The sequence below is a fragment of the Chiroxiphia lanceolata genome, chromosome 6 (assembly GCF_009829145.1).
Source record: "Chiroxiphia lanceolata isolate bChiLan1 chromosome 6, bChiLan1.pri, whole genome shotgun sequence".
NCBI lineage: Eukaryota > Metazoa > Chordata > Aves > Passeriformes > Pipridae > Chiroxiphia > Chiroxiphia lanceolata.
Window position 1 is genome coordinate 14,693,888 of NC_045642.1, and position 24,145 is coordinate 14,718,032.

Sequence of the window (24,145 nt, forward strand, 5' to 3'; positions counted from 1 at the left end):
TCAGTTACTGTAGATAATAAGCTCTTCTTGTCCACATGCTGCTTCTGCTGAGAGGGCACATATGCTTGTGAATATGGTCTCAGATTTGTTAATAATACCTGTCTGTTGTGTATAGGGTGAGTCTGTCCACGCTTCTCAGCATAAGTACAATCTGCCTCTGACTTCCCATTTTCCTTTTCGATCACCTCCTGAAAAAAGGAGATGAAGGATGAAATGTGGAACAGGTGTAAGGGGAACAGTGCTTATAGAAACTTCACAAATTCTCCTTCTCTGTTGAATGCTTGTTCATATACACTCTCAGTATCTGTATTTCCAAAGCGATACCCAAACCATCCAAACACACGATCTGGGGAAGCTCTGAATAGCTAGTTCCCTAAAGAGATTCCAAACTGGAATCTCTGGAGAGACCTAATCTTTACTGAAATTAAGAGTTACAGCCACAGAGGCTTCCAAAGGGGTTTAACAATAGAATATTTGTAATGCTTGCCATAAGCACTAGCTATGGTTTCTGACTCTCAGTGGGAAATGCACTTAAAGTCTCCAAGTGGAGATTATGCTGTCCTTTGTCCTCTTCACTATGGCCACATAAAATTAAGAAAAGCATCTCAGGATTTGTTCTTTGCAAGGACTTTTTTTCAGGCCCCACTGTACCAGGCAACATCTTTCTAGACAAACCTGGAAATACTGGAAAGTGGATGTTAGTTCTGGTGGCAGCAGCAGGGAATCACAGAATTGTTAGGGTTGAAGGGACCTCTGGAGGTCATCTGGTCCAACGCCACAGGAAGGTGTCCTCAAGGGCACCTTTACTGGAAGATCACTGCACGGAATTCACCATCTGGTCATGGCCTTCTCCTGACCTTTGCACTTGGGTGAGTTCATGCACTTAAGTGTATTCATGGTCAAATACTGGAAAACTCCTTGGAGTGCTTGTCAAAGTCTCATCATTTGTTACCGCATTGCACAAGGTAACTACTATGTGCTCAAGTCCCAGAGTATCTTTTCCTGGGGTTACATACAAGCTAGAAATGAGCAGTGGCAGAATAGGCCACAATACTGACTAAATATTAGGTAAAATTACCTAGGTAATTTTATTAGGTAAAATCTGGAAAGATTTTAAGTGTCTAGAGTGGGTCAGACTGCCAGCAGCAAGCCTTGATATCCAAATTTACGTGTTTAGTTGTTACAGTATGTTACAGCATACAACTATTTCTCATTTATACTTACTTTGCATTACTGTATGCCTTGCACTACTTTGAATACAAATTATTTTTACTTTATTAACTGTTCAATAAAGATTTTAAAATAAATCTGTGTATTCCTTCTGGATCAAAGAACCTGTGTAATAACAGTGAAGTGTTTCCACAAGTTTGCTACTCTGCCTCTCAGAGACAGCTGGGAGATACATTTCTAAATGTGTAAGGGTGGTCAGCAGCCGATCTCCTTGGGACATATCGCTTTTCAGCATTGGATACAGTGAAAGAGCGGACTTGTACAGAGTCCAAAACATATAGTTTTATCTTTAAATAAAACTTTTATCTTTTGGGGATAATGATAGAAGGTGACTTACAGTTCTTATTGATGTCTGTACTTGAAAACATTTAAGTAAATAGAAAATGGGGACTGCAGATTAGGAATTTTTGCAAAAAACTAGATCATATAACAACAAAAGAAACCACCATCACGACAGCCCCTAGGAGAAGTCATAGGCACAGGGATTGGGGGCTGATCGTTGATGGATGTCTTTTACCTTTCAGATTCTGTGAGTCCTTGCCCCACTGAAGACAGAGCTTTGCCATTGATTTTGAAAGAGTTAAAATTTCACCAACATTTATAACTGCAGAACAGAGATTAATTGTAGCTCTTGGTACATTAAAAATATGCATAACTATTTCAACCATGAAGTCAACGAAATCATATAGTTGAATTACTGAAGTGCCTCTGAAAAGAACCTAATTTCTCATCGCAAACGATATTCCAAAAACAGAGTAAAAACTCTTAGCACCCTTGAGAGGTGTTACCAAAACCCATCCTATTTTTCCAAGCTCCAAACTGCCACTGCTATCCAACTGCAGTGTGAAACGCCTCTGCACGGGGTGGACTCCACCTCTGCAAAGGTTCCAGAATAAAGGTAAACAGAGGCTCGAGCTGAAAGAGGAACCTGAAATGCGAATTTACACAAGGACACCTGAATTCCGAGGGAAAGGCCGGCGCACTCCACGGCCCTCGGGCACAGCGGCTTTTCCTGACGGGAAAAGCCGACACCGCCCCCCACAGGCGGCCCGGCCGCCGTGCGGGTCCCGCGGCCACGACCCGCCCGTCGCGCTGCTCCCGCACGGTCCCGGCTCTCCGCGGTGCCTCGGGGCCGTGCGGGGTGGCTCGGTCCCGGCTCTCCGCAGTGTCCCCGGCCCTGGCACCGCCCGCTCTCACGAATGTCTCGGCAGTAGTTACCCTCGTGGCCGCAGAGCCGCGGCCGGCGCGGAGAGACCTGTCCCGGCGCCGGGGGCTTCTTCCCTGGGAGAAGCCAGCGGAGCCGTCGGCGGTGTGCGGTGCCGTGCGGGAGCAGCGGGACGCGCCGCTGTCCCCCCGGGCGGGCGGCCGGCGGTCCCGGCACCTCCGGGCATCGGGGCGCCTCGCTCCCCCTGGCGCGCCGGCAGCGCGGGCTGCTCGGAGCTAAAAGCAGGGGGGAAAAGAGAGCTCCGCGCAGCCGAGCGCCCGGGGCGGCTGGGTTCGGGGCTGCCGGGCTCGGGGCTGCCCCAGCGCCCGCGGAACACCGCGCCCCCCCCGCCGCCCCGGTCCCCGACCCGCCCGGCCGCGCCCCCCGACCCGCCCCGTCCCGTCCCGATCCGCCGCGCTGGGGGGCTTGGCCATAAATACGGCCTCGAGTGGCGCTCCAGGACCGGTGCGGCTGGGGAGGGGGCCAGGGCAGTAGGTAGCGCTAGTGGCCTCGCCTGGGAGAGGCTGCGAGGGTCTCTGCTGCGCGCACCCGCCCGGCCACGGAACCGCCCGGTGGAAGCCCCCTCCTTTCTGATCCCCTCGCTCTCCCCTCTGGCCCAGCCGCTGACCCGTCTGCCGCCCCCATGGACTTACTGGGCCCCATGGAAATGACGGAGGGCTCCCTCTGCTCCTTCACGACTGCTGATGACTTCTATGATGACCCGTGCTTCAACACATCGGACATGCACTTCTTTGAGGACCTGGACCCCCGTCTGGTGCACGTGGGGGGTCTTCTGAAGCCCGAGGAGCACCCACACCACCACGGACATCACCACGGGCACGAGGAGGAGCATGTCCGGGCACCCAGTGGGCACCACCAGGCCGGCCGCTGCCTGCTGTGGGCGTGCAAGGCTTGCAAGAGGAAGACCACCAACGCCGACCGCCGCAAGGCCGCCACCATGAGGGAGCGGCGGCGGCTCAGCAAGGTCAACGAGGCCTTCGAGACCCTCAAGCGCTGCACCTCCACCAACCCCAACCAGCGCCTGCCCAAGGTGGAGATCCTGCGCAACGCCATCCGCTACATCGAGAGCCTGCAGGCCCTGCTGCGGGAGCAGGAGGATGCTTATTACCCTGTGCTGGAGCACTACAGCGGGGAATCGGATGCCTCTAGCCCCCGCTCCAACTGCTCTGATGGCATGGTGAGTGCCCCAGGGAGGACTCCCTGCCACCAAGGTGTGCTGGACATTGTTGGTCCAAACCTGAGCAGGGCAAGTCTCCTCTTCCTGCCTTTCTTATAGCAGCTGCCTTCTGTACCTCTCCAGGCAGAAGACAAAGTCCTCTCTCATGCCTTGACCTCCCATGGCAAAGGGAGGTGGGGTTCCCACATCCCATAATCTCAGGGAAAGAAGAAAAATCTCTTACACACTTTTTTCCAGGGATGAGAAGTTAAGCGGGTCCCCCTGTGTCCTGGGGACTTTGGGAAGCTGCCTGGGATGGGTACCTGGGGGCATGGTGAGGTCTGAGCCCTGCCTGTGCTCCTGTAGCTCCTGAGGCATCTCGTTTCCATCTTCTGCTGCATCATTATCTTTGAATCCTCTACGGATTCAAAGCAGAGAGGAAGGGCCCTCTTGGACATAGTAGTTACATGGGAATCTTGTTTTCTGCCATTCATCAGGATAGCAGGAGGAGGGTCTAAGCAACAGGAGTTGTTTTTCTTGATCCTTAAGAAAATTGTTCTCTGTTTCTCTTCTCACTCACTTCATCCCCTCCATAGACATTTACCAGCAATAGGAAGGAGAATCCAGGCTTTCAGTGCTGTTTGTACATTATGGGGATGGGAGAAGGGTGGGGGCCAGAGGAGGTGTCTCATCATCACATCTTTAGACTGGGACTATAGATGCAGACTCTGGTCTGATTCTAGGGTGTGGGACACAGGGACTGGAGTGCAGGACAGATATCTGGATGGGATATCAACAGCATTTTAAAACTGGAGATTGTTTTCTGTGCTCTGGTGGAAATAATCATTACTGAGTTGAATATCTGTGATTATAAGATAGTTGACAGACTGGAAAAAAGATTTACCCAAATGATCCCTCTTCAAAATACAGCCTCTTTTAACACAAAGAGTAATTTCATTAGGGATTAAAGTAATGGAAACAAACATATTGGTCAATGTTTTGGAGCTTTTTCTGAACAAAATGGAAATGGGAAAAGAAACTAAAGGGACAAGGGTAGACAGAAGCTTTTTAAGAGGAACTCATGTTTTGAAAAATCTTCGAAAACTAACTAAAAGATCTCATTGCCCTTTCAGTTTCCCTGTTGTAAACTAAACATATATGTAGGGCTGTATCTGATCAGAATGCTGGAAAGCCTCATATCATCTGTAAAGCTTCAGCATTTGATGCAGTAGTGGTAACTTTCCTGTGGAACAGCTGTGCCACATAAAATATTCTGGGGTGGATCCACTTACCTTCTTCCTCATTCGAAGAAACTACAACTTGACAGCATTTCAGCCAGGACTGGAATGACGGCCTAGACTAAAGATTGAAATACTGGGATTTCTGCAAGTGCAGTGACCTCACTCAGATTTCTCTCCTTTCCAGATGGAGTACAGCGGGCCTCCGTGCAGCTCTCGCCGAAGAAACAGCTATGACAGCAGCTACTACACGGAATCACCAAATGGTGAGTACGTGCCGTAACGGCAGTGTGGAACACGGAGACAGAGGCAGGCAGTGCAGCAAAATGCCCTGTGCCTGCTCTATCTCCAGCTGGGCTGAAAGAGGAACCTGTCTTTCCAGCCAGCAAGCTGTTGCTGCCGGGAGAGGCATTGAATTTCCTCTAGATGTATTTGCAAATACGAGGATATGTTATAGCCACGTTTCCTATTTTGCAAATACAACATTTGGATAAAAGTATTTTCCTCTCTGCAACTAAGTTTCTGTGTTTAACCATGTTTTGCATGAAGACTCTTCCTGCTCTATGTGTCATTGATCCAAAGTGGAGAAATTTCGGATTGATTTAAAATCTTTACTTTCTATAGACTAAGTGAAGCCATGGCCTCAGAGCAGCACATTGTGGTTGGGCCTCTCTTCCATTTTGCAATTACAATCTCTGTTTTCTGATAATTGGCATCCTTCACTATTATTAATTTCCTCTGAATCTTCACATACTCACAAATGTGTAACTGCCTACTAATGTTAAGTACCCACTGGATAATCTGAGCACCTTTTTGTCTGTTTTTTAGATCCAAAGCACGGGAAGAGTTCTGTTGTCTCCAGTCTCGATTGCCTCTCAAGCATTGTAGAGAGGATTTCCACAGATAATTCCACATGTCCTATACTGCCTCCAGTGGAAACTGTTGCTGAAGGGAGTCCCTGTTCCCCCCCAGAAGGAGTGAGTCTGAATGATAGTGGAGCCCAAATTCCTTCCCCCACCAACTGCACCCCACTTCCCCAGGATAACAGCAGCAGCAACCCCATCTACCAAGTGCTGTAAGGGCCGGTCCAGCTGGACTGCACTGAAAACAATTTGCTCCATCTGGCCCTGCTTGAGACCTGCCTTCTAAGATTGAAAAGACTTCTTAAGACTTGTTCCAGTTTTAAAATATCACTCAGAATTCCTTCAAATATATAACTTTTCAAACCTGTATCACTTCAAAATACACATAGTTATTTATTGGTTGTTAAAGTTATTTAATATGACTAGAGATAAAATTGTATACCACGAAATGGCCAATGTTTAATCTGGGCTGTGGGGAATAGGAACCTGGCTCTTGAATGTGGAGGAAAATAGAAATCTAGAACAGTAGTGGCACGAGAGATCCTTCCTATTACTCCTGTTCTGGCCAAAATAAGGTTGTGGACCATTTTTTTTTAAAATTTTTTGTATAATTGTAAATAAGAGTTGCTTTGCAAAAAAAAAAAAAAAGAAAAAAGGATAAGAAAGAAAAAAGAAATAAAATCAAAAAATAAAACAAAAAGGGGGAAAATTTAAAAATATTTAATATTGCTTGGTTTGTTGTGTCAAACTTTAACTTTATATATTTATACGATGTGATTGCCAAGAATGTTTTCAACAGTATTCTAAATAAAGACCCTTATTTATAAAAACCATGGTATTATCTTGACTTTCATTAGGACTTCTAGAATTACTAGTGCCTTTAGGAGTGGTATTAGATTGCTGCCTTGGCAGGAAGAAGATACAGGCTCTGATTCAGCAAAGAAATCAAGAACATGCTTCAGTTGCACTACTTTCAACTACTTTGCATAAATATGTTGCTGAAAAGGGATCTACTTTCCCCATATTCTATCTTGGTGATTTCTAAACCAAGACCTGAGCATCACAGGTCATTATTAAAGGGATCAGTAAATAAGCATGTTTCTCCTCCTGCCCCCAAAATTTACAATTATATTATAGGACTTGATCTTATAAAGATGTATTAAAACTAGGGATCACAAAAATTTAGACTCTCCAAATTCCAGTGCAGCTACTGAAACTTAAAGTCATACAACAGTATCTCACAAGACCAAGTACTACATTTTTGGATAAATGTTCCCATTTTTCATTCAACTTCTAATTTTCAAGTGTTTGTACCACACTCATGTATTCTCAGGTACTAGAAACTAATTGCAAAGGATTTTTTGTCATAAAGTTCAAGTTATAGATCACAGTTTTCCTCAAGTTCAGATTGGAATTTAGGCCAAAGATAGGCAGTTTTAATTTGGATTTGAACTTTATGCATCTCTGGCAGCACTGCTCCAGGGATTTACTTCTTGTTTAGAGCTCTCTAAAAATAACCAGTGGGCTGTGTTTCATTCAGTATATATGTGTAACCTTGAAAGCTTTCCATGCAACTGAAAAATGTTAAACCCTGAGCAGGTTGTCATTGGAAAGTAACCATCAGGGCACTTCTGTGCATCTGGATAAGAATATCCAGCAGCTACAACCAGTGTGAAACAACCTATGATTTATGGCTTTTGTATAAACATAACAGTAGAATAAAAACGAAAAACACACTGAAAACCAATCTAGATATCGTCATCTAAATACTCTGATGACAGATTATCATTGTATCTCTGTTAAGTCACTATTAAAAAGGGAATTCGTACAATTCTTACCTTTCAAGCAGGAAAAGTAAAGAGGGAACAGCTAATTCCAGGGAATATCTCCGACTCCTTTAATCATGTATGGCCTTGAAGATCAGTGTTCTGTGGAGGGGGGCAAGCTGCCTTGTGTTGAGCAGAGCAGCGCAGTTGCTTCTCTTTCTTCCTGAGGCAGTCGTGCTTCAAGTTTGCTGATTTTCCCTGTCCCAGAGGCACAGAAAAGGTAGCAGCCATGGGGATTTCCCTCCACATCCAGGTGCTTGTGGTCATGGTTGATGATAAATCAGTGCTGAGGCTCAGGACCATTCTGTGGAGCAGACCAGACTCCCACGGATCGGAGGGGACTCCAAGGCAGGACTGCCCCCTCAGTATCTTCAAAGTCCAACCTCGTAAAGGTCTCCTATTGATATCACTATGGGCAGAAAACACTCCAGGCCACAAAGATTGAGCTTATCCCTTTCATTTTTCCAGTAAAAATAAAAATCAAATGAATTTGAGAATGTGCTAATTCATACTAGCATGATACAGGAGGGTGTCTACTAAGGTCAGAAAAATGGCCCAGGTTAGTTGGATGCCTAAGTATCACTAAGTTACAAACACTAAAGAGAGACAGTTACCTCACAAATCAGGGCCTCACATATCACTAACAACACTTTCATTGCCTTCAGCAAACACTTGATCAGGCCCACAATACAAAAAATGCTTTTGTGAAATATTAAAGATCTTGTCATCCCCATATAATTTGAGGTTGGTAAAAGTATCAATCTTCCTGTCATTAAATGGCAACCGAAAAACTACAGAGGCTCTGTATATACTGGCAGCACACAGTTTATGCCTGCCTTGCCACAGCACCCCACCTATGTGGGACACAACAGGGTGTACCTGGCTGTCAAGCTGGCACAGCAGAGCGGGCACAGGGCGCTTGTGCTCAACAATGTACACGTAGTTCCATGTGAAGTCATGTATATTGCATTTCACTGATTTATTTTAGCACCCAAGTTTCCACATACTGATGTTAATGTTACAACAGAGAACAGGCATTTAGCACATCCCAAAATAGATGGATGGATGGATGATGAAGAAAAAATATTCATAGATTTCCTATGCAGAGCCCACCTTTCTTCCACTGATGTCATTGAGAAAAGTCCACTGGAGTAGGGCCAAAGGCTATCAGTACTAATAAATACATTTTTGGGTTAAAAATATATTTATTTGGGGACTTAAGTAAGGAAAATTGTTCCCTGTATTATTTCTCCCTGTTTCTTTCTGAGGTAATATATTTAAAACAAATGCCTGGAGCTTCTCTACTCCCCTGTGCATCAAGAGGACAGTATGTTACTGAAAGAAATATATCCCAGTCTATGACTAAATATTTTGCAGGTAGCAATATTTGGTTCAGAGCTTGTGTTTAGTTCTGACAGACCTAGGAGCAAATGTAAGACTGATCCAACATTTACAAACTTTGTCTTGTAGGATCAGCCCTGAATGCTCATATACATCTTCAGGAGCCCAGTTTAAGAACCAAAGTCCAGCCTGCCTTGGTCTACAGAAACACTCCAGCATGGGCTACAAACAAATAGTCTGAAATCTTCGGTTTATGCCACACAGGTTCCAGTCCAATATTCTGCAGGATGCAGAACCTAAAGAAAGACCATCTGAGTTTAAAAAATCTGAATCCTGCAGATTGTACTGACATGCAAAGCCTGGGTGAAACTGGGGGTGACAGCAAACCAGACCATTCCTTACCTCAAGCTGCCTCAACAGGACAGTATAGAGCCCACCTGAATGGGGGTTTGGAGCTCTTCACTAAAGATATTACAATTATCTGACGTTTCATATGGAACACTACCTCCCAAGGGAAAGTCATCCAGATATAGTTAAAAGAAAGTAGCTATCTTTGAACATAACAATAAATGTGTATTTTAGGAATGTTTAATATGGTAACTTAGGAAAGCACTGCATGACAAACCTAGTGTTACTGGTTTGTCTTATTCAAACTACTGCTATGGAAAAAGTGAAGAGGAATAAATTTATACTTCACTTATATATGCTAAATGCTCTGATTTTAGATTTTATCAGGTAATTTTGCATAAATGAGAATGAAGATGATCTTTTTTCTACTTTGAATATTTCACAACAAAGTGCAGTAAAGTTGCTGGGTTTTCAAATAGCAATGTGAAACACCATTTCCCATACTACCATTGAAACTGCTACAGAAATTTTTCACATTCAGCTGAAGATTCAATTTTAGGTAAAAGATAAATGAACTATTCATGATACAATTTTTTCCTTTAAAAATATTTTGTCATCTGTATCCAAAAATATTAAAGAAATATTAAGTTGACGGTTGCTTTGCACCAGATGCTGCCCTTCTAAAATGACTTGTAATTTTCAACTCAAGATAAAGACCTTACAAACCCCCATGAATGTAGAAGCAAAAACAGTTTTCATTTTACATTTCATATTTTGCAGAGATATTTGAAAGGTTCAAATTATGCAAAGGGCAAAACCTGCTCATTTTACCCATAAAAATAGTATTATCATCTTCAGAAGAACTACATCTCAGAAGACAAGGAAACATTTGTACCTCATACCCCATAAATTTTAACGAGAATAAATTAATATTTCCTATTTGTTTAAAAAATTGTAATTATTTCCTTGAAATCAGTGGTAAAACTTCCAACTTCAGTAGGAATAGTTTCAAACTATTGCACAGTGTTCAGATAGCAGTGCAAAGTCATGACACACCTATTGTTGTGTCCCTTTGCTCGTGCCCTGGTCACTGACCCGTCTGTATCACAAGGCCTTCAGATACGCAGATCCCCCGAGCACAACCCTCTGAACGAGATGCCAGGCTTTAGTGCTCACCTGATCTTGAAAATACAAACCAGAAACTATCCCCATAATAGCACTGAAAGCCTACAACAGTTCCAAAATGTGTGGCTGACACGGAGCCTGTGATAGCAGGAGATGGTATGAAGGTCATCGCGCATAACTCGCATGTGGCAATCTTGGCTTCGCAAGCAGTAGGTGGTAAAATGGTCTTTGTACAGTCAGAGTGCAAATCTCTGACAACACGTCCTAGAGATCGTCTTGTGAGGCATATCCAAGTACCTCATTAAGCACTATTTACTAATGCTTATCAGCTCGCCCTCCCTCAGCCTTTCAAATCACTTGTTTTCCAGTAAAACTGTTGAACAGTCCAGACTTCCCCTCACGATCAATGCAGCATGCTCCCCTCTCAACAGGTTTGTTGCACAACTGGGAATGTCATTAAGTGGAGACCTTTCAATATTTGAGATTTCAGGGCTATTGAGGGAGAGAATGATCTGTAGCAAAATGCAGAAGAGCCTCCAGATAGTCCTTTCCCTCTCAGATCCCACAAGGAATCAGGAACATGTCTGGCATAGAGCCACTTGGACCAGTAAAAGGAATGCAGAAGTTTCCCTATGGACCCAGAAATCTACCTATTGCATACACAGACACTTCTGAATACAGACCTTAACATTGTAACTTAATGATGAAAACTGACCTATTCTGTAATCACTGGATGATAGAAAACCTCAGGGTTTTCCCAACAATACAGTCAGTGTGGCACTGAACTCCAATTTTCTTTCTAAAACATCAGTAACTTTATCTTCTACAAGCATATTAACATCAACAAGTGTGCTATTTTATGTAATAATTAATAACCTCATATTTATCAATAGGGAGGCAAACACTGTAAGTATTTATAAAAAAAGTACTAAAAACTCTGGCAGACAATAACCTAGAAGATTGAGAGAGATTAATCAGAAGACTGAGAGAGGTTGTGATTTTGGTTGGGGTGGTGGTGGGTTTTTTTTTTTTGTTTGGAGTCAGATTCACTCCGAGGTCTGTGTCTCAGCACACTTACCTAGTGCTGCATGTCCACGGCAGTAAAATGGGGTCTCCCAATCGCCACAGTCCTCCCTAACACACCTTAACTCACCTTGAGATTTTTTTGGTCCAACAGCAACATCTGCTGGGCAAGATGTAAACTGCATTTCTCCCTGAAATTGTTACTTGGTGAATTCCATGTTCTATCATCTTTCTATAATGGAAAATTTGTTGGTGCAGAAACAGCAAAAATATTTGCAGTCTTCAGTCAGTGCTTGGAGCCCTCCACACTACGAACAGGAAGAAAAATATATTGGGAAAGCCAAACTCTTTCCTACCAAGCACCTTCTACAAAAACACAGAGGAAAAAAATGTAGGAATAGTATAATTGGAATTTTTTTTAATACTGTGCAAATTTGGGGGTATTTTATCTTGTTTAAAGTAAAAAAATAAAGACAAAAGGGAGAGAGAAAATGGAAGGTCTTTGAAGGCTTTCCATGGCCTGTGCTGTGAGCAATGGTCCTGGGGGAGACAGGTTGCTTACCAGAAGGCAGGTGGGGCAGATGCACAGGAAGAGAAGATGACAGCAAGACCACACTGCAATCCTCTGGTGACCAAGTCCCTCAGTAGGGCCCAAATCATGGCCAGCAGATCAAGGGAAGTGATTCTCCCCGTCTACTCTGCTCTGGTGAGACCCCAGTGCTGCATCCAACTCTGGGCCTCCCAGCACAGGAAGAACACCGACCTGTTGGAGTGAGTCTATGGGAGGGTCACCAAGATGATTAGAGGGATGGAGCACCTCTTCTACGAGGAAAGGTTGAGAGAATTGAGATTGTTCATACTGGAAAAGAGAAGGCTCCGGGGAGATCTAATTGCAGCCTTCCCATACCTGAAGGGAGCCTCCAAGACAGATGGAAAGGGACTATTTTCAAGAGCATGTAGAGACAGGACAAGGTGGAATAGCTTCAAACTGAGAGTAGGTTTGGATTAGATATTAGGAAAAAATTCTGTACTTGAGAGTGGTGAGGCACTGGAACAGGCTGCCCAGAGAATCTCTGGATGCTCCATCCCTGAAAGTGTTCAAGGCCAGGTTGGATGGGGCTCTGAGCAACCTGATCTAGTGGAAAGTGTCCCTCCCCACGTCAGAGGAGTTAGAACTAGATGGCCTTTAACATCCCTTCCAACCCCAACCATTCTATGACTCATTTTATGATTCTGTGAAGTCACCTTGGTGTGCACAGTAACCCCCACCCAGCACACAGGTATAGAATAGTACAAACTGAGAAACAGTCCTACCCATTCAGAAAGACCATTTGAAGCCATACAAGGGAAAGGTAGCAAGTGTAGAGAGGACTACCTAAAGATCACCTACATATTGAAGTATTAACCCAGCATGTTAATTTATTTCTTCCAGAGTTGCTCTGACCGTTGCATTTAACATCTCTCTTGGAAGTGCTTCAAACTAAATTCCTTTCTTTCACGTTGATACTTTACTTCTGAATCCTAAACCAAATAAAGCAATACCTTTCTGTTATGAATGTCTTTGCTTTTTTTATGCCACCTGTGAGTTTCCTGAGACTGGAGCCTACATAATCCATGTGCCTGTGGTACCAAGAGACACTTTTGATTGCTGCTGCTTGCTGTAGTGTAAAAGGAAAGTACATTATTACTAACAAGTAGTGTGTAAGCTTTTCTCCAGACCACCGGAGGGCAGCATTTCCATGAAAAAGAGGACTTGGACATCTTTTCTTTAGTGCATACATTTTTATTTTTCCTAAACTTTCATATCTAACTCTTCCTCAGCTCAAGTAGAGAGTATCATTTCACACCAAGACAACTGAAATTAATGAGCCAAATCTCTACATAGTGTAAATTCATCAGTCTTACTGGCAGTTGACACATAAGGTTACCCTTATCTGTTGGAATTATCACAGCAAGTACAAACCCATGGTTTGAGTTTGGATGCTCAAAGTTGCATTTTTATGTGAAAAACTATAGGCTTGTTGGAACGAAGACCATCATAAAGCAAAGCATTTATACAACAGCTTGTAAAGGGAGACCTTCAAAAAGGGCACATAATGCTCTCAGTTGCAGACTAATGCCATAGAAATACAAATGTATGCAGGGAGATACATGTGTCACACATGCTCCTCTGCATGGAAAAGGTCATACTTACATACCTTTGTTCCTTTTGGAAAGGAAGCATGGTATGTGCTAGGCACACATGCTCTACGCTCTCAAAAGCTGTCCTCTACAGAACTACACACTTGAAACAGCTTGCACTTGAAAGCCAGCTGCACAAAACGTAGTCCCAAACATGCTTTTCAAAAGCTTCACAAATCCCAATTACATTAAGCAGTATGAAAAAAAGCAACAAAGTAATGTGCCTAATTAACAAAGCTAGAGATGGAGCCAGCCATTTAGTTTGAAGTACTTCCAAGAGAGATGTTAAATGCAACGGTCAGGGCAACTCTGGAAGAAATAAATTAACATGCTGGGTTAATACTTCAAGCTCTGTGGGAGTAAAAAGTGCGTGTAGTGAAAGGAAAAAAAGGTAAAAATATCACAGGGTGCTATTTTGTTTGTTTGTTTGCCAAGGACAGTCTAGCTTTGGCCATTTATTGTTCTTCATGGTAAGCTAGAAATTATGTAAGATGACGTGAAAGAATCAGCATTGTGTCACTGGATTCCCTAAATTTATCTTTTCCCTATCTGTTAAGTCTTAGCTCAAGGTCACTAGAAACAAACATTTTGAGTGAAGGAATTATGAGATAAGACACCTTCACAAAAAATACTTTAATGGTGTTCTTTTTCCTTTGGTACTATCTGCAACCACAGCCTAAAAGATTCCTCTCACCACAGGACTTCTCTGAGCAATTATCTCTGGTGGTTTGTTCAGAGAATACCTTGTACATGTCTTTTGTTCCACAACAGTGGTTGTTTTCTGGTCCCCATAGCTAAGAACTGACTGATTCTACATCTTAGATACCTGTCACTGGGTAAGCTCAGGCCATCACAAACTCTCAAGTTCCAGCAAGTAGTGTGGCTTGAATCTGTTCCAGTACTCATCTGTTGGCAGCTGTTTCCATCTGCTCCTTCTTGAACCGTTCTGCTCAGTCCCTGGGGAAGTGCAGAAAGATTGTCACGCAATGAACTTGCTTGTTGTGAGTTGGCTGCTCATGTTTTACCCGAATCTGTCATTTCACCTCATCTGCTCTCTGGCCTTTTTTTGCCATAAGAATTCTGAGTTCTGCTGCACATCAAAGGGGAAAAAAAACCAAACAAAACCTATTCCTAGAGGTGGATGACAAAATGTTATTCCTTCTTTAAAGTACAAATAATTATTATTAAAAAGAGATGCAGAAAAGATTGATCAGATCACTTAATCCTCACAGCTGCTAGGTATGTAGTGATTACTGCGTGTACGTTTTGTAGCTAAACATGTCTGACATATCTTTGCTTTGTAATGAGGGAAGACATATGCCCTTCAAGTACTCCATGACCATTAACTGTGGCCTTTTTTTGTTTGTTTTTGTGGTTAAACACAAAGTGTAGGAAAAAAAAAAACAAACCAAAAATGACATTTTCTGTTTTAGACACCACTGGTTAGGTTTCCAGACTTGCAGCTGAGCCTTTAGGAACTTTGGCTGACTGAGCAAATGTCTATGTGCATAAGGCTCCTCTATTAATTTATCCTATTGCTATTTATGTACTTGTTAACTTGATATCTACAGACTAATATTAATTGACCAGAGTGAAGCAAAAGGTTTTACTTTTTCTTAACAAAGATAATTAGTTTTATATTTTCATTTCTGAAAGTTTTAATTCATATTTTCATATACCATCTCTAGCCTGATTTTCTACTGGACCAAATTGTCCTCAAATCTCTTGGGCCTCCAAACAGGTATGCCTGAAAATGCAAACTTTAGTTGCCAAAACATCCTTTTTTTTTTTTTCTTCCAAAGCACATCCCTAAATATAAACGGCATTCTGGAGATCCTACTCAGTCTTAGATTGGGAGGGGAGAAATACTCAATAAGTCAATCAATACAACATAACTTGGAAACAAAGCTGAAGAAAATTCCATTAGTAACCCAAATGCAATCATCTGGATTTTGCCCTAACCAGAATTACACATATTTGTGGATATATAGGCGAAAACACCTCCTAAGGACTGTATGAAGCAGACACTCAGGAAAACTGACAGCAATTTCATTGACTTCCCACATCACCTCTTCTGTGGTGCACTGTCCTTTGGAGCATACATCTCTCTGCTTGGACTATGCAGTAGCCAAAATGGGCCACAGAAGTACCACTGTAGTACTTCTGCATGAAGACCTTTCCATATAATGAAGGGCTCTTAAGGGGTTTGGCATGATAAAGCAAAAAAAAGCAAAAAGCATCTTTGCCCACATCCTGAATTACTACTGCATGGGCAATCTTTTTCTCCACTTTTTAACAGGCAGGATGACTACAAGCTGGAGAACAATTTTAAAAGAACCTGTAGAAATCTATTTTATTTTTTATTACAGTCTGACAAATTACAAAGAAAAAAAAAAAGCCCTTTACTTTGGATTTGAGAACAGGACACCACTTTTCTCTCATTCCTTCATAGGAAAGCCAGTAAACATGCTATTGCAGGCTGTCTTATAGGATGAGAATCCATCCCAGAAAAACAAAAAGGTCCAATTTTGCATGAGAATGGAGCATAACTGAAGGAAGACCCACTTTGATTTCTTGTTGTCAGCTCTGAATATCTTGTCCCATTGTGATCTTCCTCTGCTTCCTTGTTATTCCCCAGTCCCTTCTACTGTCTACCTAAAGGCAAACACTACAACTGCAGAACGTGGCAGAATCCACAGATGAATCAGACTGAGTCAGTAAACAATGACTAAAATGCAGTCTCATAGGAACAAACATATCACTATGCTTCTTAACCTAAACCATTTAAATACAAGTCTGCTGCAAATCCAATACGTTACCAGGAATCCAACAACCTGGAGGGATGGGACAACCCTTTTGCACTGAGGTTCCTATAGAATGCTTTCCCAGGTCCTGAAAACTCTGGGTAGAGCATCTTCCTGCTTTCTGGAGAACAGAGACCATTCATTATAGTTTATGCCAGCAAGAGAAGGCTGAGGACAAGCTGATAGAGGTGCTACCCCTTCACTCTTTCCTTTAATCTAGCTCTCAACACCTCATTTAACTGGAACAAAAGGCTGCTGTTAATGCTGAGCCACAGGTCTAGGCATGAGACAGGATCAGGAAATCTGCATTCCCAGCAGCTGGCCCAAGATTTGTGACAGAAGTGGATTCTGCTTTCCGTTCACTCACACTTATATTGTATAAATCCTGGTTATTGACAAAAGAAATGCAACAGATTTCATCTCCAGTGCCAATTATTTAACTAGCATCACTGGAACTATTATACTTTATATCTCTTCATATGCAGCATACAAATAATTACTTCAACAGGATTAAATGTCACATTTCACGAGACTGGCTGCGTAAATATTTACAAAGCTAAAGAACAGCAAAGACATCTCAGAGTTATTGATTCATGTCAAATATTGAGAAGCTGGGTTAATCAAGGGATTTAAGCAATGCTTTAAACTTTGAGTCAGCATTGTTGAGATTTATTTAAACTACTCTTGCCTTTCAACATCTAAAGTTTTACAAATCGTTTATAACAATAAAGATTTACAGGCCATTTTCCCATCTGCTTTTCTGAGAACATTTCAGTTACTATTGTGAACTCAGAGTAGGCTGAAGAAGTAATAACAGCTGTTAAAAGTGAATCATTACACAAAAACAAAGTTCTCATTTCAGTTAAAAAAGAAAAAGTGAAGAAAGAAATTTTCTAATTATTGTGATGTATTAGAGAAATAGTCAGCTGATGGGCAAGCACATACATTGTATAAAATAGAGAATGTTCCATACTGCTCAGTCAGAAACAGACGTTAATATTTATTTTTTTTCCTGGTTAAATGAAAAAGACACACTTGCAGCACTGAGAAGTGCATGCTTTTTTCAAGAAAAGACTAGCACCTCCTGTTCTGTATTCTGTATATAGTAGATGTGAAATACATATGTCTGTATCTATGTGTTTGTGTCTGTTGCTATGTTCATGCACCTGCAAATTGGCTGAGCTTTTAAAAACATAACGACAGCATTAGTAGAGTTTTGTTTTCAGAAAAAGCTGCCTAGGTCAGTCTAAAAAACTCAAGGACCTTTTAGGCCTCCCCAGAACAAATCGTCTAATAAAATAAAGCCAAATCCCTAGCCCTTTCTGAAACTCTAGTCACAGTACATGTTAGGAGTTAAATAGCTCAGACCTATGTGTGCTCTTTTAGAAATGCAGACCCAAGCCCTCAGGATGGCTGCTCTCAGCTCATAGTAACACACGTTTACCAGCTTCCATAAGTATGTTTTGTTATGCGCTGACACGAAAATTCCAACTGTGTAAGCTGAATTTTCCTGATCACCAGCTGCCTTTTTTTGCTGGATCACACCTAGATCAGCAGGAAGAAGACAAGAGACAAATCTATACCCTTCCTTTAAGTCCACGTTGTAACAAAGTGGCACATTAGCCAAGCTGTATGTCTGATTTCAGATACTTAAAATAGATTTTGCTGTGATTTAGCCTCATGATTTCTTGAGGAACAATTATTTCTGTTTTGGGGAATGCCTCATCAAACACAAATCCTGACAATTTTACTACAGCCTTGACTAGAGGATGTGCTCCAAGAGAAGCACAGTGCCTGACCCACTCCAGCTACATGCTGGATTCAAGCACATGCTGGGGGTGAGACAGACAGACAGACAACTCAACAAAGAGCAGTGCTCACTGCTCTTTTTGCCAGGAAGAAGCAATCTTCTCTTTCCCTACAGGAAAGACAGTTTGGAAACACCTCTAATCATTTAGCAAGCAGCAGAACACTCCTTCCACCACCTTGCCTTGCTCGTGTGCACCATTCCCATCATTTTATCTGCTCAGTTCCGTCTCCCATAAATTTTCAGCAAAACCAAATGAATTCAGGTGGGAGTTTCTCTCAGTTAATGGAGTGAGTAAAGACCAATGATGATCTCTATCATGTCACAATATTACTTCCATTTTTTTCCAGAGTAACTTCCATTTATCTCACAATTTGATATGCACTTTCTGAAGGATGCCAAAGGAATTTGCAGATCAAAAAGAACCTTCACTTGGAAATGTCAGCCCAGTATAAATGGATGAAAAACAAATGCAACTCAGCAGGCAGAGCACAGTAAATACTTCTCAGCTCAAAGCAAAGCCGTGCAACAGCTGAAGAACATGGATGAACATGAAGTACATATTCAAGCAAAAGTGAAGTAATTAAGAATGAAAAATCTAGATATAAAAGTTCAGGAACTAGCATTTAGCCATTACTTCTGCTGCTCTGGTTACTCTCATTAAAAGCATCAAGACTTCTTTGCATCAGGCTTTGGGCTACACAGCTCTTCAGACATGCAGCATCTCTATGACTTCCACATTAAGCACCAACCCACAGTTTTCGTCAACATTAAGCACCAACCCACAGTTTTCTCCTCCATTCTCATTCTTTCTATGGAAGGCTTTCACCCAATTAATGACAATTCAAAGGGGTAAATCTAACCCTTCAGGAAAGTAATATCATCTATGCAATTGCAGTTCCTTTATTTTCAAATGATTTTCAAGGACAAAGTGAGTACATTGCATGCTGAAGTGCATCCCAGCTTTCCATTTGAAGACCTCAAACCAAATGATTTACAATGATCAATGTTAACAGATAGAGCAATTCACAGCATGATGTAATCTAAAACTGATAAAGAACTGCACTGAAATACTGTTGAGTTGTCATGAATTTAATGCAAGAGAGCACAGGTTGAATATATTGCAAAACAGCATTCATATATTCATATACTGCAAAACTGGTGTTCCAGCCCTGGCTGCCTTTTTTTTTTTGAGTTTATAATTCTTACAAATAATTGTCTCCCTCTCAGTTTCCTCCAGCTTTAAAAGCATTTTGAATGTGCTCTCCAGTTGCATTCATAGCTGTGCACAAAGTCACAAGTTCTCTCAACATCCTTTTTCCCTCTTCAGATTGTTACAATTGGTACACATTTTTCTCTGAAGATAAAGTCACTGATGAACTCAGAGCTAGGCTTAAATTTTAAGAGTGAGAGCTTCATTAGCTGTCACTATTGCTGGTATCCTCACCAGGAACCTTTATGAAGGAAGAGGCTAAAGAGGTGTTTAGAATCAGGCACTCTTAATACACTAATAAATCATCAAAGCGTACAGCTCCTTATGTGCAACTTTGTGTCTATGCAGTTCTGTCAATCCAGCATCTTCTGTAAGTGGTAAAATGTCTTCATAAAAAATAAAAACAATTTTAAAAAAATTAAAATTTCACTTCAAACGTATGAGTTACTAAGTTTAGGAATGCTAGGGAATATATGCTCAGTCATCTCGCACATTGAGAAAAAAGCTCCTTTGGAGTTAGATAGAAATCACTGCAGTTGTCAGCTAAAGCAGTAAGTAGAGAATAAGAGGATTAACAACAGTGAACCCACACTAGCTATTTTTTAGTTTGTAGGCAGAATTTAGACTTCTGTCTAAAAGACAACCTGCCTTTCATTGTATATGATTACTTGGGGATGTTGAAGTATAGGGCAGCAAAGGTGATCACAATACACGAGATACAGAGGTGAAAGAAGGACTCAGTCTTCCTGTGTCATCAGAACACAGGAGACAGTGAGGTGACCTAACACGAGTGATAAAATTAGTAAGGGGATTCACTCTCTTTTTCTGCTACACAGTAGTTTAAAAACTAAATAATACCTATGGTTTGAAGTTATTCTTCTACCATCACCATTAAATATGTTGATTTAGAAGAACAGCTAAGGTTATAGGTAGACCAAATGACTAAGGACTACTCAAAGTGCATATATACTCTCCTGGGTAGTAGCTGAGCAACTCTGGCCTCTCAGAAGGCTCCCACAAGGGAGGCCTTCAGAGAGACCTTTCTAAACTCTACAGTTTATTTTCTCCGCTTATGCCAGGTTTTAGTCAGCCCCAGTTCAGTGTAGATGATCATCAAAATCTCTCACCAGTTATTAAAATGAACTCAGGAAACAAAATGTATTTCCAAGGCTAATAGCTTTTAATGCATTTTAAAAAATTCTGATAACACCACCTGCTGCTGCTGCTATACCAGAATCCTTTTCCAAACTGACTATGAACTATTTGCATAACCTACTAACTCTGTGCCTCCTACAGAGGGCTCCCAGCACTATTAAAGTTGGTTTAGTTCTTTTTAACATGCAAAACTGAGTAAGGTTAACTACTAAGTTAACTTAAAATTACAAGTGGTATCACAGAAAAACTAGATAATTCCTGGACTTACACATCCACCTTCACATTAAGTCCTCCTTAAAGATGCTGAACATAAACCAGATGTTTAAACATTTAAAGGCGTCAAACATAAACCAGAACAAAAAGCAGTTACAATACTGTTATTTTTCAGCGGGACTAGGACAGAAGTGCCACTGTATTGTTTGAGATTAACCAAACTTCCATGGAAGTTTTCTGTCTGCAAATTAGATCTTGGAAAAATTAGTTGATTTGTTTTGTCTGTCATAGTCCAAACATTTCTAAATATAGAAAGTTATTTTTTAAAATTAAATTAGAATTTTATATCATCATATGTCAAGCTTAAAACAAAACTTTGCTCACAGCACCTGCTAGACTGTCTTAAAACTTTCATTTCATGCAAACCAACAACCACCTATCTGGTGGTATCAGCTATCACTAATCAAACAAATGCAAATCATGCTATAGTCTACCATGCAAAGCAAAGTCTTTGTGTCTCAATATGCAGTTATTTTGTGCCCCGATCCTCGTTAAATAAAGATATTATTTTCTAATACTCTCCCTCTCAAGCTTCAATATAAGCTCCAAACATGATATCTTTCATCTTCTGCAACAAAATAATGTATAAACTTCATGTTCCAATTTATATTTCTAAAAGACCTTCCATTTCAGTAGCTATCTTGCTCCAGATCTCACAAGCTCCTGCTCGCCCATCAATCTCTGATTTGGGGTCCTCTGATATGTCTTTTGAAATATCCAACTCTTCTGTCTCTACCAACACTCCTTTTTCAATTACAGCTTTAGTATCTTCAAAGAAACCTTGCAGGTCGCTGAAGCGTGGCCTCCTCACCTGAGTCCACGAAAACTATCTTTAAACAAGCTTTTTAGCTTTTAATATATACTTTCAGATGACTTCTGAGGTCCTGTACCACTCTCTTTCACTTCCCCAGACAAGAAGGAAAATCCAAGCAACAGAAGCTGCATGATATCCCTTTCATCCTCACAGTCACCTTAGTTCCCAACACTGAAATTCCTAAAGAAGAATCATTCAGGGGGGTAAGGTAACATGGAAGGCAGGAGCTAATGAGCCAGGAAAGAGCCTCTGGAGTTGTGGATGTGACCAGAAGGACCCACTAGACTAGGATTTAGAGGCCCTTAACTTCTTTCCTGGATTACCTGCCTTCCTCAGCCTTCATAACTCTCAAAACCTACTCTACGGTGCTTTCCCATTGATCCTCAGATCTATTATTATCAAAAAGAGTAACTTACTATGATTAAAAAATAATTTTCGTGTGTATTATTTCTATCAGTGAGTCAACGTCCTCTTTTCCTTTCTTAAGGTCAGGCTTGGGTTCACAGACCTACCCTCTTCTCCCTCTGTGCACTCAGGCTGGCAATTCTCAAGGACTTTAGAAAGTATTTCTGCACTTGTGATTCTCATATTCTCCCTCTGTCATCAACCTTTCTGCCTCTGTTCAGTCCCAGTGCTCAAGTGGCTGTCTGGCATCTCTTTGTGGAGATTTTGTCATCAGTTTTTGCTAGCTAAAATGCAGAGTTGTCTTGATTTAGCCTCACTTTCCCTTTTCTCTTTCACTGCTGCTGACAACAGTAACATACTCCCATTCCTAGTGTCCTCTCTCCCCTTTCCCAAGAGTCACATACCAGGTCCCAGGCCTTGCTTCTACCCCACCAGCTTCAAGACCAATCTGTTACCATTTTCACTGATAAACTGCTGGTTAGACCCCTTTGGAATATCCTACCACAACTACTGCAAAGTTTTCTTCTCTGCATCCCAAATATGCAATGCTCCTTTGCATTGCAATGCTCCACACCCAAAGAAGCTGTGGGTGGCCAAACACCTCTTCTCACAAACCTGACCACACCACTTGCTCTTTGACAGCCCTCCACTTGGTTCCTCACCTACTGTTCCCACACATCTGAATCTCTGTCCTACTTCAAAGCTCAACCTAACTGCATTCCATTAGTCTACACTCTTCTGTTAAGCATGGTATTGCCTCTATCACTTCTGCGCTCCATCAGTATTCCTTAACCATGTACCCTTCAACTGGATGTTTCTCCACTCTATCCATTCATCATGACATGACCTCCCATGATCAATCCACAATGGCTCAGCTCTCCAGGTTCTCCCATAAGTCCTTTCCTCCTGAGATGCTGGCAGCAAATAGAACAAAATACGGGATGTGTCTACATACCTCCGTCACTTCCCTTCCACACAACCATCTTCCTGCTGTTCTTCAAGCTCCTCGCAAACTAGGAACTGGATTTTTTTTTAAATGTCCCTTGGCATTCATTGTGAATGAAGGAGAACAAAAAAAGAATAAACAACACAAACCCAAATCGCAACTTCCTACCAACAACAGTGTCAGGAAGGAAACAAGTGAACAGTAGGAAAAGCAAGAGAAAAGACAGAGAAGTGGAGCAGATATGTGGGACCACGTAAAAGCACGATAAGAAATGACAACCCCTGGGCACCCCTGCTCGTGATATGAGAAATTTATGCCTGGGTTGATCTTGAGTTTTGCCCTTCAGCGAGTCCAGTTCCGGCAGGACGAGCTCAACCGTGACTCACTTCAGTGATGCTTGAGAGGGTCACTCAGAGCGCAGCGCGGACCAGCACCGCACACGCGAAGGAGACCCCCCCAGCAGGGACTCCCCGCTGCGGGAAGGAGGCCGGCGACTCGGGAGGTGACCTGTGGGGGGAGGAGGGCGCTCTCCTTCCAGCCGCGGGCACCGGAGCAGACATCCTTGTCCCAGCGGCACGGGCGGGGGAAGCGCGGGACGCGGCGGCCGAGGGGCGGCGGGGCCGGGGGGGGCGCGGCCGGCGCTAGGACCGGGCGGGAGCAGCGCCTGCGCGGCGGTGCCCGGCGGGCGGGCGGGCTGCACCGAGCGCTCGGCAGCGGCGGCGGCGGCAGCGGGAGGAGCAGCGGCAGCGCCGCGGGTCCCGCCGCCCGCACCGGCAGCGCTCAACCCGGGCCGGAGGGGCGGAGGCGGGAGCGCGGCGCTGTCCCTTCAGCACCGGCGGCGCCCCCCGCCCCGCACCGCCGGGAGGGGCGCGGGCACAGCCCCGCCGTACCCCCGCGGCGGCTGCAGCCAGCACCGGCCCCCAGCAGCAGCCCCGCGCACCTGTGGGCAGCGCCGGCGCCGCGATTTTCCTCCCCCTTTTTTTTTTCTTTCTTTCTTTTTTTTTTTTTTTTTTTTTTTAGCCTGTGCTTTTGGCCACGTCCAACCAGGGGAGGGCCCTCCCCCTCCGGCACCGCAGCGCCCGCGCTCCCGGAGCATGGCCCCCCCTGCCCCTGCCCCTCCGCCGCGGCTGCAGCTGCCGCGGACCCCGAGCGTCTGACTCCAGACGGAGGCG

At 43.0% G+C, this 24,145-nt stretch overlaps 1 protein-coding gene and 3 long non-coding RNA genes across 6 annotated transcripts in view; 2 read left to right on the plus strand and 2 right to left on the minus strand.

Moving 5' to 3' along the window:
- LOC116788173 overlaps positions 1-2,500 on the minus strand; it is a 24,156-nt gene extending 21,656 nt beyond the window's left edge. For all 3 annotated transcript variants that reach the window (XR_004357558.1, XR_004357559.1, XR_004357560.1), the window contains exons 1-2: positions 2,449-2,500; positions 99-188 (exon numbers count right to left, since the gene is read on the minus strand). This is a non-coding gene — a long non-coding RNA (uncharacterized LOC116788173). The remainder of the gene's footprint in view (positions 1-98; positions 189-2,448) is intronic.
- On the plus strand, positions 1,237-24,136 carry LOC116788175. The gene is made up of 3 exons (XR_004357562.1): positions 1,237-1,310; positions 18,652-18,661; positions 24,124-24,136. It is a non-coding gene; the product is annotated as an uncharacterized LOC116788175 (long non-coding RNA).
- MYOD1 (myogenic differentiation 1) lies at positions 2,938-6,542 on the plus strand. Its single transcript, XM_032690697.1, has 3 exons — positions 2,938-3,632; positions 5,037-5,115; positions 5,678-6,542. Exons 1-3 carry the CDS (start codon positions 3,078-3,080, stop codon positions 5,926-5,928), a joined length of 885 nt encoding a protein of 294 aa, XP_032546588.1. The 5' UTR covers positions 2,938-3,077; the 3' UTR covers positions 5,929-6,542.
- On the minus strand, positions 7,220-23,460 carry LOC116788174. The gene is made up of 3 exons (XR_004357561.1): positions 22,983-23,460; positions 14,383-14,513; positions 7,220-9,175 (listed from the first exon to the last, which is right to left on the minus strand). It is a non-coding gene; the product is annotated as an uncharacterized LOC116788174 (long non-coding RNA).
- Positions 24,137-24,145: the final 9 nt, after the last annotated feature.